General features: G+C 49.4%; 1 protein-coding gene across 2 annotated transcripts in view; it reads left to right on the top strand.

Annotated features, from left to right (window-relative positions):
• Positions 1-5,558: 5,558 nt before the first annotated feature.
• The window catches only part of PHF2 (PHD finger protein 2), an 81,028-nt gene continuing 67,768 nt past the window's right edge, over positions 5,559-18,818 (top strand). The window contains exon 1 of one of the 2 annotated variants that reach the window (XM_085073148.1): positions 5,559-6,202. In XM_085073148.1, the coding sequence (XP_084929274.1) occupies positions 6,105-6,202 (98 nt within the window). In that variant the 5' untranslated portion in view covers positions 5,559-6,104. The remainder of the gene's footprint in view (positions 6,203-18,818) is intronic. The other variant, XM_085073147.1, reaches the window with a different exon arrangement.

Raw genomic sequence — 18,818 nt, 5'->3', positions numbered from 1 at the left:
CAGATTTTCCCTGTCCTTCTGCCTTTTGATTCTTCTTCCCTGCAGTGCAGCCAGTATGGTTGGCTCTGGGATTAACTTTGCATTGGGGCTGCTCTACTCAGGCCAGTGGTGCTGGGGCGCTCAGACATGGTTGGGGGGCTCAGGTGCTGCAGGTGCCACAGGGCCTGTGCGGCAGGACTGAGGCCATTGCCGCTGCTTCCCACAGCAGGGGTTTGAGAGGATCTCACCCTCGTCTGGGTTTCGTCTGGGGAACCCACAGACCCAGTCACACTGGCACGGGGGTTACCCTGCTTTGCTGGGGATATGGCCCCATTGTTCTGCCTCTCCAGCAGCCCAGGGGGTCCACAGGGCTCTCCCACACCAGCCCTGCATAGTGATGGCACCGCAGGTTGGACAAGGCTGTGAGCAACCTAATCTAGTAGAAGGTGTGGAAGGGGATTATCTGTAAGGCCCCTTCCAACCCAAACTGTGCTGTGGTAAGATGCTCCTGTGATCCCACAGATCACAGTGGTGCCACTGACCCACTCATCACTGCCATGATGTGCACTGGGACAGATGCCAGCCCAGCCATGGGGCACCCTGGGTGAGCAGTCCCCGGTGTAGTGGCTGTGGTGGCCACAGTGGCCATGGCCTAAGCAGGGCTGTGCCAAGCTGCTGCCTCCCTGCTCTGGCTCATCTTCCCCAGCCTGTCCTCTGCTCCCCACTGCTCCTGTCACCGATGTGCTGACCCTCCCACTCCTGCCTTGTTTTTGCTGTTCCACGTGAGAGTCCAGTGCCCTTTCATCCCCTGGGTGCAGCAGGGGATGGGGAAGACTGCTTTTCCCCTGCCCTGATCCAGGGACACCATGCACTCCCTTGTCTTTTTAGTTGTATTTGATTTAAATTATTTCCCTGAAGGCCACATTCAGTAAGAACGGCACAAATAACATGGCCACTGAGGGAAGAGATGTGGCCAGTGGAGACCCCTCCTGCTGCAGGAGCTTTGGGACCACATCAGATGACACCATCTCTGCTGCTGAAACAAGGCTGGCTGATGACACCAGGCTTGGTAAAACCTGACATCACGTTTTGCATGTGCTTTAGAGTGCAGGGGAAAGACGCTGCAGAGGTATTTCTGCACTGTTGGGTGCTCAGTAAACAAAGGCAGATCTGGTGGCCTGGGTTGGGCTGTATCATAAATATAAGGCCCATCCCTGGGTTCACCTGCACACAGTGGGGAGCTGTTTCTCCACTGCAGTAAGACAAAAAAAGTGCAGGCCTACTTTGTCATTTTTTCTCCCAACATAAATACAGAACATCATGACAAAGATATACCAGGAAGACACTGAGTCTGCTAGTGGCAGGGGAAGCTTCTGGCCTTGCTCACATCCAACCCAGAGCTACTCAGGACGTGGGGTGCCCAGGTGGAATCGCCAAGGCTGCTGTGCTGCTGATGCTGCCTGTGGGCAGGCTCCTGTCCTCTGCTCCTGCCCTGGCCCAGGCCACCTCTCCATGTGTGTCCCTGAGGCTGCGGCACAGCAGTACAGGGGGTACTGTGAATTTGCTGAGTTATTACAATGGTTTTCCCTAAAATAGTAAAATAATTTTAAAAAACTAAATAAAAAATGAAAAGAAATAAAAATAAAATAAATAAACCCCAAAATAAAATAAAATAAAATAAAATAAAATAAAATAAAAATCTAAAAAGTTAAAATCTTGTAAAAGGGACTGATAAGTTTTACTGACAGCTGACAGGAAGGTAAAAGTTTGGATTTTGCAATGTACTTTGTGCAGATTGTAATAATTGACAAGAAATATGTGATTTAATGTCAGTGTGACACCAAAGCTCAGTGCAGTGACTCCTCGTTGTCAAGATGGCACATGCAATCAGACTGCCAGATGGAATATAAAACATTACTTTATTAACATAAACATAATAATTAATAATTAATAATTTATAATTTATAATTTATAATTTATAATTCATAATTTAATATTGACATCAGAGGGGAGCACCAGAAGGAGTGACGTTGTCACCTGCAGGCTCCTCTCCTGCTGTGGTGCAGGTATTCTGGTGGATTCAGGAATGGATTCATTCATGGCTTCACTGCAAACATTTAGGGAGTAGATGCAGCCAAGGGGAATTTGGTGGCTGGGTTTCCTTCCCTGCAGCTGCGTGGAAATGGCTGTGGTTAAAGTCACTGGGCCTCACCAAACAGTGGAGACTCATCTGCACCCCTGTGCAGAGGATCTGTAGGGAGCACACAGCTAAATGGTAAGAAAAACTGTGAATCTCACAAAACTCCAGTGGTGCTTCCCTCTGTGCTAAGGAGCCCAAACCAGCTCTGAGCATCAGGGAGAGTCCAAAGGGAAGGAGCAGTGCCCACCTCAGGATGTCACCATTTGTGAGACAGCTGCTCTCAGTTCACCTAAGTACTCCTGGGAACTCTGTCCCCTCCCATGAGCTCCAGGACAGCAGCAGTAGCTTTCCTCATGCGCTGCAGCCCCAAGGTTCCTCATGCTGGGTTGGACAATGGGAATGTTCATTGAGGAGCATCTGAGGGAACTGGACGGGCTCAACCTGGAGAAAGGAGGCTCAAGGCATACCTTCTCACTCTCTTCAGCTCCCTGACAGGAGGGTGCAGCCAGGGATGGTCAGGCTCTGCTTCCAGGGAACAAGGGACAGGACAAGAGGAAAGAACCTCAAGCTGTACCAGGGGAGGTTTAGATTGGATATTAAGGAAAATTTCTTCACTGAAAGAGTTGTCCATCCCTGGCACAGTTGCTCAGGGCAGGGATGGATGTAACAGAAGTGTAGATATGGCACGTGGGGGCATGGTTTAGTGGTGGCCTTGGCAGCATTTAAGTTTATGTTTGAACTCCATAATCTCAAAGGTGTTTTCCAAACTGAGCAATTCTGTAATTGCACAATTCCCCTGCCACTGCCTGCAGGGTCTGCAGCCACCACTCAGAGGGGCTCTGCTGTCTGTTTGGGCCTGTGCTGATGACTTTTTTCCAATTAGTTTAAAAATACATTTTAAAAACTCACTTCAAGATTTCAAATAAGTGAAGTCTATGATCAAATGATGTTTTGCTGAGGCACCTGGGAACAGCTCCACTGCTCACCCTCCTTGTCCAAGGACAGCCAGGCACCTTCTGCACTGAAATGCTCATGGAGACTCAGGGGACATCAGTGGGACAACGTCCCTCAATGGGACAACGTCACCCATAAATTTCTTGATCCATCAATCCCTGTTAAAATGGTGAGTAAGATGTCTGAACTGCCAGAACAGAGCCTCTACATTTCCGTGCAGTGTCAGCTCCAGCATCCTCCAGCACAATTACAGATGGCTCAACTGACTGTGGCACTTGGCAGTGCCCATAAAAACATGGACACTCTAAAAACAGGAGTAAAATCACAGACACACCACTCTACTGCTCAGTATGGCATCACCTGAGGGCCAGCGATGGACAGTGAAGACCTGGACATGATTTCAGCCCCTAGGAGCATTTGGCTGCTCTCAGACATGGCCCTGCTGCCCTTTGTGGTGAGCGCCAAACCCCCAGAGCCTTCAGAGGACTGGCTCACCCATTGCAGCTGTGGGGACATGCTAACACTGGAATTGCAGGTGATGCTTTGGAAATAGGGCTGTTTGCATGGAGATGCTCGTGGGTCTGAGGAAAGGGGATGAGAAAAATTCTTCACAGCTTGTGTGGGCTGGGTGAGCAAAGCCCATAAACGACTGGGAGAGGGACATGGGCAGAGAAAATAGTGTGGAGGAGCTTCAGGGAATAGTCGTAGAATCATTTTGTTTGGAAAAGGCCTCCAAGATCATGGACCCACCCACTGCTTCCATGCTCTGTAACATGAAAACACTGGATTCAGGAAGGGAGTTGCAACCTTCAGGTTGCAGCTGCCGGTATTTGGGGTGTGCAGAGGAAAGAAGTCCAGTCCTCATGACCATCCTGTACCAAAGGACATGCCAGTCTCTGAAGGCTTATTTAAACCCTGAGCTGAGCAGTGCTGGGAGATGTCCTTGGCATCAAGGAACAGTGTAAAGGTGTGTGCAGCTCTGTGATGGCCCTCAAACCATTCTGCCCCATCCTGCCTTACTCCCAGGACTTGCTTCTATCTTCTGGCTGAAGATCTGAACCATTAAAGCCATGACCAATAGATTTAAACTTAAAGACAGCTGGTTTTTAGGGGGCAGGCTCCTACATGGTGCATTGTGATGAAGGAAACAGGTCCCTGGGTGCTCTTTGAGACACTCCAAGCACCGAGTCAGTCATGGTTTAGGACACAGGCCTGGGGCATCCCACTGTGTCACCGCACTTCCAGCTGTGTCAGAGGCCACCTGTAGTGGGACCGAGTGTCTCACTCACACACAGCCCTGTGTATGACAGTCCTGCCTGTGGCATGTACTTACAGTGGGCAAGGGGAATGATCCTGACAGCCACTCTTCAGCTGTTCAACAGCAACTGCCTCCGTAGAAGAACTTGAAAGTGAAGTATTTTTGGCCCCTTAAATTACCCTTGTGCTCCACAGGTAATTCTGAGAATTTTTGCAGACGGATGAAAAAATCTGAGAAATGTCAGTTTTAGTTTTTTGCTCAAAGTCCGTGCCACACCACCAAATGTGGTGGATTCAAGATGAATCCATCGTAATAGAATGAAAATTCCGCCTTAATTGGGAGGCCATTTGCGAGCACTCTGTAGGAAGCTCTCGCTCCCCAGGGAAAGGTGCCAATGGCCATTGAGCACTCTGGGAAGAAAGGTCCTCCCAAAAGCCCCCAGTCCATTTGTTTAAGCCCTGTCAGAGCCTTGGTGTGGCAGGGCAGCAAGGTTCTGCATCCTCAGCCTCGGCTCAGACTCCATGGTTCTTCTTTCTCCTCTGCCATGGGAGGAGGTTGGTGTCAGTGGGGATGTGCAGTGGTGGGATACACAGCCAGTGCCTCAGTGTCCCCTTACAGCACATATGCTGTTGTGATCTGGTTCTTGGTGGGCACAAGGTGTTTATTACCATCCCCTTGGTGTCACAACAGGGAAAGGGCTGCTGTGAGCACAGGTGGTGACTTTAAAAGCAGAAATCATACAGTCATAGAATCGCGGGGTGCTTTGAGCTGGAGGCAACCTTAAAGACCATCTCGTTCCAGCCCCAGTAAACCCCTCCAGGTAGTTAAACAGCCACTAAAATCATGTTACTGAATAGAAAGAAGCTCATCCTTTTGGGCTCTTTTGATGTGAACAGGCCCCGGTGTGTACCTGGTTGCCCCCAGCCGCACACCCAGCCGGGCGTTGCTCCCGCGGATCGCACCGCACTAGCGGCCACTTCTTCGGGCTTCCTCGCCCTTGGGGCAGCCCGGAGCTTCCCGCTCCCGCGGGCACCCCGAGCGCCCCGCTCCCCGCGCGGGCTCTGCCCGCTGCCGCACACACCCCCGGGCGCCCCGCGCTTTCCCCCGTTCCCGCAGCCCCCCGAGCGCTCCCCGCTCCCCGCGCGGGGTCCCCCCGCACCGCCCCACAGGCCCCCCCCGGCGGGGCGGGCGGGGGCGCTCGGGCTGGGCAGCTCTCTCCCGGCAGGCGGGGGTTAACAAAAACACGCGTTTTCCGCCGAGCCCCCGCCGCGCCCCGGCCCCGACCGGGGAGCCCCGCTCCGCTGCGCTCCGCTCCGCCCGGCCCGGCCCCGCTCGGCCCCGCTCCCTCCGGGCTGACGCAAGGCCGAGCCCGCCGGGGAGGCCGCGCCGGGCTGTCACCAGGGGGCACCGCCGCGATCGCCGAACACCGGGAATCACCATCCTGGAGGGACAACAACAACAACAACAACAGAGAGCCCCGGCCCGCGGCGCCGGCGGGCGGCGGGACCTGGCCATGGCCCCCGGCTCCGGGCAGCGCTTCCCTGTCCTCCGGCACCGCTCGCCCGCCCCTCAGGAGCCCTAAATCCACTATCGCGGTTTTTTAAGCGTTTTTTATTATTTTGTATTATTTCGGTTTTTTCGCTCTCCCCTTTCCTCCCCGTGTCTCCCCCCTCGGCGCCTTGGCCCCGCCGTGCTCCGCTCCCCTCGGCCGGGCGGGCGGGCGGGCGGCCGTGAGCGGAGCGGATCGGCGCGATCGGCGCGATCAGCGCGAACATGGCGACGGTGCCCGTCTATTGCATCTGCCGGCTGCCCTACGACGTGACCCGCTTCATGATCGAGTGCGACGCCTGCAAGGACTGGTTCCACGGCAGGTAACACACTGCGCCCGGCACCCCGGCCCCCGGCCCCGCCGCCTCCGGTCCTCCGGCCGCCGCGCTCCCTCCCGCAGGCCTTCCCGGAGCGGGGAAGGAGGAGCCGCGCTGCCCGGCGCCGCTCCCGCGCTCCCCGCGCGCCGGTTCTGTGGATTTTGGGCTGGATTCCCCACACAAAGCTGCTCCCCCCGCGGTGACACCGGAGCCCCGGGGTGGCGGGGGCCATTGTGCGCGCCAGGGGAGGGGATGGGGCCGCTCCGCGCCGCCCGCTCGCGGCTCCGCGCCGCGTCTCTCCCGGAGATGGGCCCGGGGCGGGGGAGCGCGGGGCCGCGGCGGTGGCTGGCGGGGCTCGGCCGCGCTGTCAGTGGGCTCGGCCCCGGCCCCTCGGCCTCCTGCCTGGGGAGGGCTCGAGCACCCCGGCCCCGGCTCCCCGCGGCGGCCGAGCGGGGCAGCGGGGTGTTCCCCTGTGACAGGGCGGCCATGGCCGAGGAGGGCCGGGGGCTGAGGGGAGCGCCCGCCTTGGCAGCGCCTCGGCGCCGGGGCCGGGCGGGGCGGCGGGGGGGCCGGGGGGGGGAGCCCTCGCTGGCGCAGCGCCCGCCCCGCGGCACCGCCGGGCAGCGCCCCCGCCCCCGGGGACCCCCGCGACCCCCGCCCGGACCTGCCCGAAGCCGGGGCCTGCCGTGGCGGGGCCGCGCGCAGGGGAGCGGCGGGGGAGGCCGGGCGGGGCGGAGGACTCGGCTTTTCGGCTCGTTTCTCTCCAAAGCGCCTCCCGGCGCGCAGACAATGGGCGGCCGCGGCGGAGTTGGGGCGGGCGGCGGAACTTCGGTGGCGCCTGGTGTGATGGGGGCGAGGGCGGCGACTGGGGACCGAAAGCCTCAACAGCCACCGCACCGCCCGGGCAGCCGGTGCCAGGGGAGGGGGTCACCGGGCGGACGGGGGTACACGTGGGGGTAGCCCCCCCGGCAGGACCCCTCGCTCCCTTCGGCTGTGACGGAGGAGGAGGATGGAGCGTCAGCAGCATCTCAGCAATTCCCCAGGAGTGATTAAAGTGTAAAAAGTGCAATTAAAATCAGGTAAATCACCTGGATGAGCGCTTTTTACGACAGGGGTCCGGTCAGGTTGGGCTATCGCTCTGTCATCGGAACCAGCGCCCAGCAGCGTCTCCAAACAGCTGGCAGAGGAGGCGGAGGCGAGAGGCACTGCCCGAGCGGGCTCTGGGGCATCCGCGGATCTTCCGTGCGCAGAACAAACTGTTCAAGACACTTTTCCGTGGCATTAGGAATGATATTCTGCCATTTATTTTAAAAGCTGTATAGAAAGAGGAAGGGAAATACAGAAATAGCCAGTCCTAGTGCCAGTGCTGGTGGAAGGGATGCTCTGCTCGTGTGGTGCGGGACAGGAGGCTCGAAGGACTTGCGCTGGTCTGTGTCAGTGAGAACTTGGGCACAGATGGGGAGGTGAGGCTGGAGAGAAGCCTCAAGCATGTGTACTTGAAACTTAGAAAGTTTAAGAACGTGAAAGAATTAAGATTTTCAGACAAAGTAATGACTGAGTGGATTCCTGAAGAGGTGAACAGCAAAAAGAATTAAGCTGCCTGCACAGGATGGTGAATTTTGATTGAAATTGATGAAAAGAGATTGTTGCACCTGATCAAGCAAATGATCATTTTGTCGGCAGCTCAGGGTTAATAGCGTGAGGGAAGGTGTTTCATTTTGTGGCATAAGGGGCGTAATTGATTTGTAGCACTGCTGGGGGGGCGTTGTACCCTTTTTCCTTAGCTTATGGTAGTGCCCAGAGATTGATTTTAAAGAAAGAAAACTGAGGAGGAGTTCACTTCTCTCAGCGTCGAAACCTGAGATAATTGTATCAGAGAAGTTCATGGAGTATTTAGTAGCAAACAGCTTGTCTGTGGCGCTGTTTGCATTTCTTGGCAATATACAAGAAAATAAATAGTAAAAAAAAAAAAAATCAGGATTTAGCTGGTTAAAATAGTGTCTCTCCTGGACACTCAAAGCACTCATGTTAATGTTTGTATGGAACTGCAACAAAAAAGTTCAGGGTTTCTAGTACTGCAACCAAAAATACAATGTTACATAAGTGCAGCAACCAAAAATGAACCAACGTACCAAGCTGTGCAGTGTTCAGGAGGCTTGCCCAGTGTTTTAATCATACTTCTGTTTCTTTTTAATATGATGTATGGTGTGCATTTCAGAAAAAAAAGATGCTATTTCTGGTTTGGTTTTGTAGAAGCAGATGAGGTGTTTTCATGTTTCACTTCTGACAGGAGTTCCCAAGTATTTCAAATAAATGTTTTTCATGGGTTTATCCCTGCAGCAGTCACAGTCTCCCTTACATCTGAGGCTGAGCAACATCTTTTTGGCAACTTCAGCCATTCTGATGGCAAATTGGTATTTTAAAAGTATCAAAAGTATGTTACACTCATGTAATGTGGTTTCGAAGTTGGAGACAGGGCAATGGAGCCCTTGCCGCTTGTGGGACAAACACTGTCCAGACTGCTGTTGGGTACTTGGCAGTTTGCTGGCAGGATGCTGCTAAAGTTTGGGAATTGCTGCTTCCCTATATATGTGCCAGAGGGATGGATTTGGGCTTCTCCAGGGTTTTTAGGTATCACCAATGGTCTTTATTATATTTTTCAGGGAGGTTTTCTCTTATGAAGCAGTGTTAGATCTTTCTGCAGAAACCATTACTTAATCCTGAGAAGATCAGGGCAGTCGTCTCTGCTGGCTCCAAGCTCCTGCGTGACAGGGTGGGCGGCAGCTCGGAGCAGTCCCAGTGCTGACCTGGGCACTGCCATCATTGTGGCATTAGGCTGTATGCACTGACTGAATTGATATGTACATCTGACAGATTTTTTCTGACCAAGATTAGGTGTCTCTGTTGGTTTGTGGGTCAGTAGCCTGTGGCAGCCTGGCCCAGGTGGTGTTGCTGATCCGTAGGAAGAAGGAGCAAAGAACTTTCAAAGTTAGCACTGTGCCTTCCTCTGAAAGCTTTTGTGCCCATCCGTTATGACTCCAGCTTTAGAGACCCTTGGACACTGTTGAAGACCCTTGGACACTGTTGAAGTGTGCTGAGCCATGGAGCTGTTGGTGTGTTCACAGAACACTGTGACTCCTTGTGAGACTGAGGTTTGATAATTTCTGTTCTCTCTGTTTGCCTGAGCTGCTCCAGACGAGCAACTTCCAGCTGTCTGGAAAGGATGGTGATGATTCTAGAGGCAAAGGACAATAATGCCAAAGTGGGCATGGGGCTGTTTGACTCCTCTTTATGTGTAGGTCGTGTGTTCTTTGATGTGGCTGTTCAGGCTAATGAAATCCTCCCCACCTCAGCTGTCTCAGTGCTCTGCCCTGAATAGCCACCCGTGGCACTCTGTGGTTTCCTGGCCCCTCCACTGCCTGTGCTGGGTCCCATCCCAAGGAGGAGTTCTGGTGTTCTGCCTGTTAGCGAGCACCAGGTCTGCAGGCAGCAGTGACAGCCAGGGTGTGGGGACTGGTTGATGTGGGAGGTGGCTCTTTGGAGAAGACCAGGAGAGGAGGAAGAAGAGGGAGTGGTCTTAATGTGTGAAGAAGCTGAAACTCAGCAGGTGCCATGGGTCACTCTGCTGCCTCAAGGGTAGGCTTGGCTAGATGGAAAGATCGGTGCCAGCTGTGCCACAGGCTGTGGGACAGGGTCCCTGGGCCAGCCGTGTGCCGCTCAGGTGCAGGTGATGTGGGACAAGGTGGTTCAGTTGCATGGTGTGGCTTCTCCTCAGCCTGGGGGTGATGCCACTGGCTCTCCGTGCCTGGTGACGCTGTGCCGTGGTGTAGGAGCTGCTCCTCAGGGACACCTGCCGTTCCTCCTTCCTGGGAGCAGGGATGGGCTTGCTGACAAGTTGCTGAGGGCTGGAAAAGGTCGTACACAATGACAGGTCTCTGAGAGTCTCATCTACAATGGAAATATTACAGAACCTCATATCCAAGACAAGGCAAGACCTTTTGTACGAGTTAGTTCAACTAGAAATCTGTATGGGGTTACTTGTTACAGCTGTAGGTGAGGGGAGGTAAATTATTCATTTTCTCTGCAGTATTTTGTTACCTGTTCTTATAACACACATGTGGTGCTGTAGGGTGGGCTCATGCTTGCTAAATGAAAGAACAAGTATTTTTGCATTGATTTTATTACCCTGTGTATATTTAAACTTTGAACCTTCTTGCTCCAGGCCTAGCAGTGGTCAATAACTTAGTAAAAGGTTTAGTACCTTAAAGCAGCTCATGCAGTTACCAGAGTAGCGTGGAATGATGATGGGAGTTACTCAGGATGCCTCGACACACAGAGTGAACACAGCAGGGTTAAGAAAAGCACTTGTCTGTTACACTGCAAAGCTAAAACCTGTGTGTGGGCGGATTTTATGCTCATAATGGAGCATTCAGCATTGTCCCTTTCAAAAACAGGTCTGGTTTTACATGGCAGCATCTAGTTTTGCTCTTTTACCCAGGCTTGTCACTAGCTGTGGGCAAATTTGGAAATTTGGGTAAAATTTGAAGATGAGGATAATCCTGAAACTACAGTGCTATTTTCTTTCGTGTTACCACAGCAGAAGGAATCCTTGAGGTTAATTGTGCCATGCACAGAATGATTTCCTTTCGTGTGCCGAGTTCAGGTAGGACCAAGGTTTACAAATTTTTCAAACAACTAAAAATCTCAGATTATTTCAATTTTTCCTGAAGAGTTAGTCAACATGACAGCTTCAGTTTTTCTGGAAGACTGACCCCAGCAGGTATCATGAATGAGCCATGCTAATGCCTGTACTGGAATACTTTCCCTTGTCCTCTGTCCCAGTAAAAAGAAAATACTTTGCAGAGCCCATAAAGCATGGTAATTGTTCTGGATAAAGTATCCACATGGACACTTTAGTTGGCATTGGTTGGTTTAGAAGGAAAACAACCCAACAAAGCAAAACACCTACTTTTGTGTTAAAAATATGAGCTGTCAGTATGGACTGTGAAGAAGATTTGAACTTAAAACTGTTTAAAACCTTTTGTTTCTAGCCTTAAATTGCCCTCACTTTGACCTTCCTTTCAGTACCACAGCATTATTTTTTCTGTTGGAAGCTGTTCAGAGAACTTAAGAAGTTTTTTTTTCATTTCAGATGCATTTTATATCACTTATTAAATGATTTTTAAATGTCCAAGGCTTTCATGTAGGAATTCATGTAGGAACATGTGGCGCACTTGTCCCTGTACTGATGTGGGGTTTGTTACCTTGTAATTGCCCCATCACTGAAAGGGTTCAAGGGTGGGGCTTGGAGAAGCCTAGTCTAGTGGAAAGTGTCCCATCTGGTCCCATGCTGGCAGAGCATTGGAACCATATACTCTTTAAGGTCCCTTCCACCCCAAACCATTCTGGGATTCTGTACTACAACTGTGTCATCCCACAGTAATGACTCATACCACCTTCCAGAGCACCTAAAGTCTGGCTGAGTGGAACAGTGAGTTGGTTTTGTGTGTTACTATGTTCTCAGTGCTGTGTTCTTAGTCCTTTGGCATGGCTGAATAAACTTCTTGTCTTACCATTTCCCATCCATTTGCTCTCTGAGGAAGAGCCTGACTTGTTCAGCATGAAAAACAAGTCAGAGTTTTTAGCATGCCATTAAAGCTTTCAGCTGACCTCAGAGAGTGTCTCGGTCATTGCAATATCAATTGCAGCTGCAGAAATACTTTGCAAGTATTTGTTAAAAGATGTAGAGCCTAAATTTGTATAGATTTCCAAATACGAAGCTTTATCATAGAACCATAGGGTCATAGAATCACAGAATGGTTGGAGCTGGAATGGATCTTAGAGCTCATTTCATTTCACCCCCTGCCATGGACAGGGATACCTTCCACTATCCCAGGTTGCTCCAAGCCCTGTTCAACCTGGCCTTGAATTTATCTGTGGTTTTATCTTGCAGAGAAAATACACTCAGAGGTCAAAAATCTGTGTTTGGTGTAAATTAAGAGGGTTGTGTTCTTACTTAAAAAACCAAGTTTGCCTGGAAACTGGTGTTCACCCTCAACTTTTCCCTGGTGGTATTGTAATGCTGTCATTCCCAGGAGCAGTACTTGGCACAGCACTCCATTGCTGAAGAATAGAAGAGGCGCTGTCATGCGAGGAGTCTATAAGCTTCCCATTTCTGAGTCTTCTCTCCTCTTCTGGATCACTGCCCAGGTAGTGGATGGGTTTCAGTGGGTACCTCTGCAACACCTTGGCCTACAGAGCAGCTGTCTGTGAAGAATAGATGCTTCTCCTTCAATCTGGCCTTTGCTGTAGGACTGAGCACCAGCATTAGACATCTCTAGGCTCGCAGTGCCTGAGTTTCTTAGATTTAATATTGATTGTTAGAAGACCCAGAGGTTTCAGTTTGAGAAAGTATTTAACTGAGACACACAGTCTAGTTCTGAGAAGAACTGATGACTCCAGTTTATGCAGAGAGGAATTTAGGTACCATGAGGGCTTAGCTGGCCTGGACATTGAGATTTTGGTGTGTCAGCTCAGAAATCATGGCAGTATTCCCCTAATGAAAGGATGCTTTAGAAAATCCAAGCCTTAGTAATACCAAGAGTGGACAGTAGTGTGGAAAGGGCTGGCCTTCATGAATATTGTCTGGCCTGCTGGTACCTGAGGACCAGTGTACATCACAGAAGATTCTTGTATATAAAGATTCTTCTCGTTCTAGAGGGTTTTACCCAGATTTTACCTCTGAAAGGATAAAATATTAGTAATAATAATCACAATTCATGTTTAATTTAATAAAAAAGAAAAATATGATGGATTAGGGAGTGCTCTCCAGCAGCCCAACCCTTTAGCTGCACTGTCTTGTGAGCAGTCCTGTGGGCATCTGGGTACCTGTTGAGTTCAGCACTAGTGGGATGGCAGCCTTACCAGCAATGTCACAACAAAGAAATGAATTCTGCAGATAAAGGGGAATGTTTTCCTTAGTGCTGAATAGCTCCATAATGAAGGACACGGATAAAGATATCTTGATAAAAATTATCAAAGCAGTGTAACTACATATGGGAAGATACTGGTGAAAAGAAAAAGTGTTATACAGTCACTATAAGGCTTTCTAAAACTCTGAGCCCACCGTCTTTAATATTACCTTAATATATTTTCTCCTTTCTGACCAATACAAATTTTGTAGTAGTAGTGTAGAATACGTATACCAAAAACTGAATGTGTTTTCCTTGCCCGGATAGCCACCCCCTGTATGGGGACAGCTGTCTCTTGTATGGCAGCCTGTAGGTTTACTGTTCTCAAAATATTTTATTAAATGGTTTATGATGTTAAAGGTATCTTATAAAGGTGCTCTGGTGCAGTGCTGGAGGCTTGTTTGTGATACAGGTGAGGTAATGCTTTGGAATCACATGGGTTTTTCATACTGACCATATTATACACCTTATCAGTGGCTGATAACACTGTAACGTGGGTATACGTTAGCAAGTCTTACACTAGCTGACTGATATGAATAGTAATTCCTTTCCAGAGTTTTATCTGAAAAACAAATGAGACTGTGCCCAGTCTATTTTAGGACTTTATGCATGGTTATTTTTGGATATTACCTGGCTGTTTGTTGCATCCAAATACCTCCTGTATACAATATAATGGCAATAACAAGGTGTTTGGCAAATCTCACCAGGTCTCTCATATTGGCTTTTTCCTGGGGTGTTTGTCCCCCACTCCATGTGACAACCAAGCAGCTCCACCCCCTCAGAAGGGCACTCTGTGAGGGACAGGGGTGTCCTGGGGGCCATGGTCTCTGGTAGCATGATGTGATCAGGCTGCAACATCTGGAGGCAAATGGCTTCAACTTGTGCCAGGGGAGGTTTAGATTGGATATTGGGGAAAATTTCTTCACCAGAAGGGTTGTCATCCCTGGCACACACTGTCTGGGGCAGTGGTGTAGTCACCATCCATGGATGGATTTAAGAGAGGCTTAGACTGGGGACATTGGTTAGTGGTGCACTTGGCAGTTCTGGGGGAATGGCTGGACTTTATGATTTTAAAGGTCTTTTCCAACCCAAATGATTCAATGATCTCCTGCTTTGTTCTGTTGCTTCATGCTCTCCAGCACTGGGACCCCAGCCTGGGGCACCCAGGGTGCCAGGGATGATTATTTTCTCCCAGTCTTGGAGAGTGCAAATCCCTCCTTGTTGCACTCTCCTGGGCCTTTGGAAGAGCTGTTGGAAGAGGCTGACAGCATGTGCAGGGTTCCTAGCCAGCAAGCCATGGAGGAGTTTCCATCCTCTTTTCCTCCCAGGCACAACCCTAAGAACTGATGGGTGCCGCTTCTCCAGGTGAGGCCAGGGCTTAATCCTGTACTTAGAGCAGGAGCAACAACACTGAATTTCACTGGGTGTGTAATGTGTTTAGTTTCCCAGCTAACCAGTGTAGGCTTCTACTGGGTTATCAGCAATTTTTAGTGTTTCATCCATTAGTTTTAGCAAGTAGTCGAGACAAGCAGAAAGTTAAGCAATAGTATATTTTGACAGGAAAAAATAAACCAGAATTGCAGAAACAAAGATATTTTTAAATTTCCTGTTTGCAATTGTTAACTGAGTAATCTGGAGCTACATAAAAGCTGCCTTATTGTTTTTATAGAATTGCTCATGGATTTCATTGTTCTTTCCTCTTTTAGCAAAATATATGGTACATTTACTCTCAGAAGCAGCATTTCGCCTCATCTAGGAGGCTGGAAGGATGTAACAAGTGAAAAAAAAAGTGAAATATATCTGCTAAAAATCAGTAGCTGTGATTTTTTGTTAAACCTCCATTTTTGCTGTTAACATCTCAATGGAAGAGAATGGAAATGTGAAAATTGGCTGGAATGCTGTTCCTGTGCCATATGTGCTATGTCCCTTGTGTCGGCAGCACACAGAACAGCCAAGGATCATTGTTCAGGAGCACAGTCCCCATAACCAGGCTGTAACTGTTATGTGATCCCTTTATTGAGCTCTCAGCAAAGCCTCTGGGTGCTCTCAGCAAGGCAGGTGGGGGAAGCGAAAGGCCATGGAGTGGTGTTGCTGCTTGGCCTGTGTCTTAACAGGGAGTGTCTCCTGGATCACCATACTATCCATTTGGGATTTCCTCTCCATTCGTGATCACTAAATATCTTTAAATACAATTGCAGCAGTTGTTAAGGAATGTAAAGCTGGAGTGGGTCTAGTGTACTCTTAATTTATTCAGCTAAAACATGCAGTTTATTGGCCAGGAGCAGGAGCACTGGAACCCTTAGCTCCTTACAGGCTATGGGGACAGCATATGAGCAGCATATGAGCTCCTTCAGATCCCAGAAGTATTTCTTGGGGAGTTAAAGAAACCTGTCAAGGTGAGGAGTCCTACTGGATACCTGGATGAAGAGTCATTGAGCAAAGAATGGTAAACTTTTAGGGCTGCTAAGTCTTTTTTTCCAGGGTCACTTCAGAAATCCAAGTCACAGAAGTGCCATGAGAAGCCACAAGACCCCCAGAGAGCCGAAGTGCCTGAGGCTGCTCACCCACTGGGCATTCAGGAGTGAGAGGAGTCCAGGTGCTGCCTCTCGTCAGTCTCTGCTCTCTCATCCCTGCTCCCTGTGTATGAAACACTCCAGCTGCTACTCTATGGTTAGTTGCTGATAAGGGATTAATCATTCCAAAGACTTGACTAATTCCTGTTCTGGTTTTGCCTCTTAGTGAAACTTTGCCACTGAAAGGAACGAAGGTGGGTAGAACATGTGGGTAGAACAAGAGGGATGGAAAAGATGAGGATGCCATTTCCTTACAGGTGAACATGGGACTTGTTCTAAAGGGGTGGGTTTGCTCCTGTTGAGATGGCTGAGGAGGTCTTAAAACACTAGGGTGTGTTCTGAGAAGGCCCTATTAATTCAGTTTTTAATGCCAAAGTGGTTCTTGACAGTATTCGTAACTCTTATCCACCAACTCCTTTGCACCAAGGCAAATGCATTGGCCAAATGAAAGCACAGCTGGTCTTGAGGGAAAGTAAAAAAAATCCACGAATTACTTGTCCTACTGGTTTATTGGTTTGTTATTGGAAAAAATAATGTGTATTTCCAATCCAAGTTTGTTTATTTTCAGTTTCCAAGAGCTGTATTACTGCATTAGTGAAGAGCCTCTTTTTCAGAGGTGTTTGTATCAATGTTTTGATGTTCTTGTGCTCAAGTAATCTCTAATTGCGAGATGATAAAATTGTTCGTCTGGGTTTGGCTGAAATAGTTGACCATTTCTTCTACAGTCCAAAACATACTCTTAATTTTCTAGTTCCGTACAGAGACCTTTCAACTTTTGACCATGTTCCAGTGAATATTTTTCACATCTCTTCAGCTCCACATTCAAATTTCCCTTTTGCTTTGTTTATATTTGCAGTAAGTTATCAGACGAATGTTGGTTATCTTCATTAAAACTTGTAAAGGAGCCAGATATGGCTTTACTAGTTGCTTTTTAAGGAGTCTGGTTTTGGAATTGGTTTTCTACCTTTGGAATTGGCTCATGAATAACAGCAGAAGGCCTCAGTCGTGTTCTGAGTTGGAGCAAGAAAAAACTTCTCCAGTCTGCTGAACTACCACTGATAAGTCAAAGTGTGAGTATTCAAGAGAAGTGAAATCACTTGATGGTGTGGGCATGTGTTGGATTTAGTCACAATCTGTGGTGTAGCAAAGCTGTTGTTCCTAGGAGCTGTTGGCTGTAGGAATTCATCGTCAGTCCTGCAGGAGTGCCTGGTATTCGTCACTGGGGCTGAGTAGGAATCACCACACCAAAGCCAACCTCAGCTGTCTGCCTTTTACAGGAGGTGTTTGGGGAGAGTTATTCTGGTTCTCTGGTCAGTCTAGTGTGATGTTGAAAAGATGGTAAAACTTGATGATAAAACTGGAAAAGCCATCAGGGATTAACAGCGCTGTGGGAGAATGGCCCTGTGGAGCCCTGTAGAGCCCAGGGGTGCTGTGCTGGGATGTCTCTGGAGCGCTTGCTGAGTTTGTAGCAGTCCTGTGCAACTCTGTGTCCAAAGAATAAAGGAAAATAATGTAACCAACTCCTTGAGAGCCCTCTCCATCCATTCTGAGCAAAGTGTCCTGACATACCATGCCTTGGCACTGACTGTCTCCTGCACTCTGTGATTTACCAGCAGTATCAGAAATAGTAACAGTTTTTCACCCACAGCTGCGTTTCACCCTGTGATATTGCTCATAGTCCCCTGCAGTTTTACTCCCATGTCTTCCAGCAATCCTTGATTTCTAAGGACATTGCTGCATCCATCGAAACACTCCATTTCCTTCCACAGCACCTGGAGCTGGGATTGTGCGGGTGAAGCAATGGAGGGTGAGCAGTGCTGGGGTGAGGGGCTGCATTGGTAAAACTGGGAATGAGGGTTCAGTATATAATATGCAGCTGCCCTGGGGTGAGTGTGGAAGTGTTCCCGATGGTGTGCTGGAAGGAACTGCACTGTGGGGCAGTGATCCCTCAGCAGGAGGTTGGTGTGTGGCCACCTCAGTGTGTTGTGATTCCACCAGGCTGAACTTTGTAATAATACAATGTAATAGTCTAAAAATTTATTTCAAGGGACTATTACATGTTTCTTTCAGCTTTCCTTGGTCCTTCAGCATTTCTGTCTGCGGCTGCAGCATGGATGGTGCTCAGATTGGAGACATCAGCATGATGCCATGATCCCTGCATGGTTTGTAGAACTATGGAGACAAAAGACTCTCTGGATTTAAAGCTGCTGTGTAAATTATTAAAGTCAGAACTCTGTGTTAAATACATGATATTTGTATTTAATTATACTGAAGAGGCTCCAAGAAATTTGGCGAGAGATTTTGACAAGGGCCTGGAGTGACAGGACAAGGGGCTATGGCTTTAAACTGCAAGAGGGCAGGGGTGGATGGGATATGGGGAAGAAATTTTTCCCTGTGAGCGTGGGCAGGCCCTGGCACAGGGTGCCCAGAGAGCTGTGGCTGCCCCTCGATCCCTGGAAGTGTCCAAGCCCAGGTTGGATTGGGCTTGGAACACAGTGGGATAGTGGAAGGTGTCCCTGCTCATGGCAGGGGGTGGAGCAAGATGTGCTTTAAGATTCCTGCCAATCGAAAGCATTCTGGGATTCTGTATTTTCAGACATACCAGTTAAACACAGAGGTTCATGCAGAGGACAGGGAGATGGTATGACAAGGTTCTATTGCTGGCTTTGCCCCTCCATTCCTCCCAAGCTTTTGGCAAATCCATTAACTTCTCTTTGGTTGAGTTTGACTTAACTCTCTCTTGTATGTGCACATTAACTTGAATACATTAATATTTAGATATAATGTGCAACATAATGAAGAAAATTAACAGTTTATCTCTGGAAGAGGAAGGGGAATGGAGATGTTCTGGAAGGCTGAGTCAGAAGAGGACTAGAATGGCTGGTAGCAGAGTCATGGTCTGTGCTTGCTGAGTTTCCCATCCTGATGGCTGGCAGTCTACTGGAGCTGCCTCAGTAGAATCCCAGAATCTCAGCCTCTGAATTGGGCTTTGCTGTCACAGGTGTTGTCTTGGCTCCCCTTGTGCCAGGTCCCAACAGGCAGGTGTGCAGCAACAGCCTGGGCAGTTTCTGTTCCATA

Source organism: Lichenostomus cassidix, chromosome 12, assembly GCF_008360975.1.
Source record: "Lichenostomus cassidix isolate B80296 chromosome 12, HeHo_3.0, whole genome shotgun sequence".
In the NCBI taxonomy this organism is placed as follows: Eukaryota; Metazoa; Chordata; class Aves; order Passeriformes; family Meliphagidae; genus Lichenostomus; species Lichenostomus cassidix.
This window is presented reverse-complemented; position numbering and strand designations above follow the sequence as displayed.